The sequence below is a fragment of the Penaeus monodon genome, chromosome 27 (assembly GCF_015228065.2).
Source record: "Penaeus monodon isolate SGIC_2016 chromosome 27, NSTDA_Pmon_1, whole genome shotgun sequence".
Classification (NCBI taxonomy): Eukaryota; Metazoa; Arthropoda; class Malacostraca; order Decapoda; family Penaeidae; genus Penaeus; species Penaeus monodon.
The window spans coordinates 21,501,115-21,501,505 of NC_051412.1; the positions used below are offsets into that span (position 1 = coordinate 21,501,115).

At 51.7% G+C, this 391-nt stretch overlaps 1 protein-coding gene across 1 annotated transcript in view; it reads left to right on the forward strand.

The window, feature by feature from the left end:
• LOC119590689 (hematopoietic prostaglandin D synthase-like) overlaps positions 1–391 on the forward strand; it is a gene marked incomplete at its 5' end in the record, with an annotated part of 2,696 nt that overhangs the window by 635 nt on the left and 1,670 nt on the right. Inside the window, 1 exon segment of the mRNA XM_037939376.1 lies at positions 36–219. Within this exon segment, the coding sequence (XP_037795304.1) occupies positions 36–219 (184 nt within the window).

Here is a 391-nt window from a genome sequence, read left to right on the forward strand (position 1 = left end):
TACCCCACAGCTGACGTCCACCTTTCTCCCCACAGGCCTCCCCTTCTCCAAGGTACCTATCCTGATGGTGGACGGCAAGCCTCTGCCTCAGTCCCTGGCCATCGGTCGCTATGTGGCCAAGGAAGTGGGCCTCGTGCCTGAAGATAACCTGCAAGCGGCCTACTGTGACGCCTTGGCCGATACTATTACTGAAATGATGGGGGCCATGCGTCAGATTATGTGAGTGGGCAGCGGGGTCGTTTGTGGCCGCTGCTGTGTCTGAATGGTATAGGGCTATTCGCGAGCGTGTATATATTGTAGGGATGATCAAATACCCGGACGAAACAGTTGGATGTGATTTTATATGCATATGTATCCGTACAAGAACACATTAACATGGATGTTTACAATT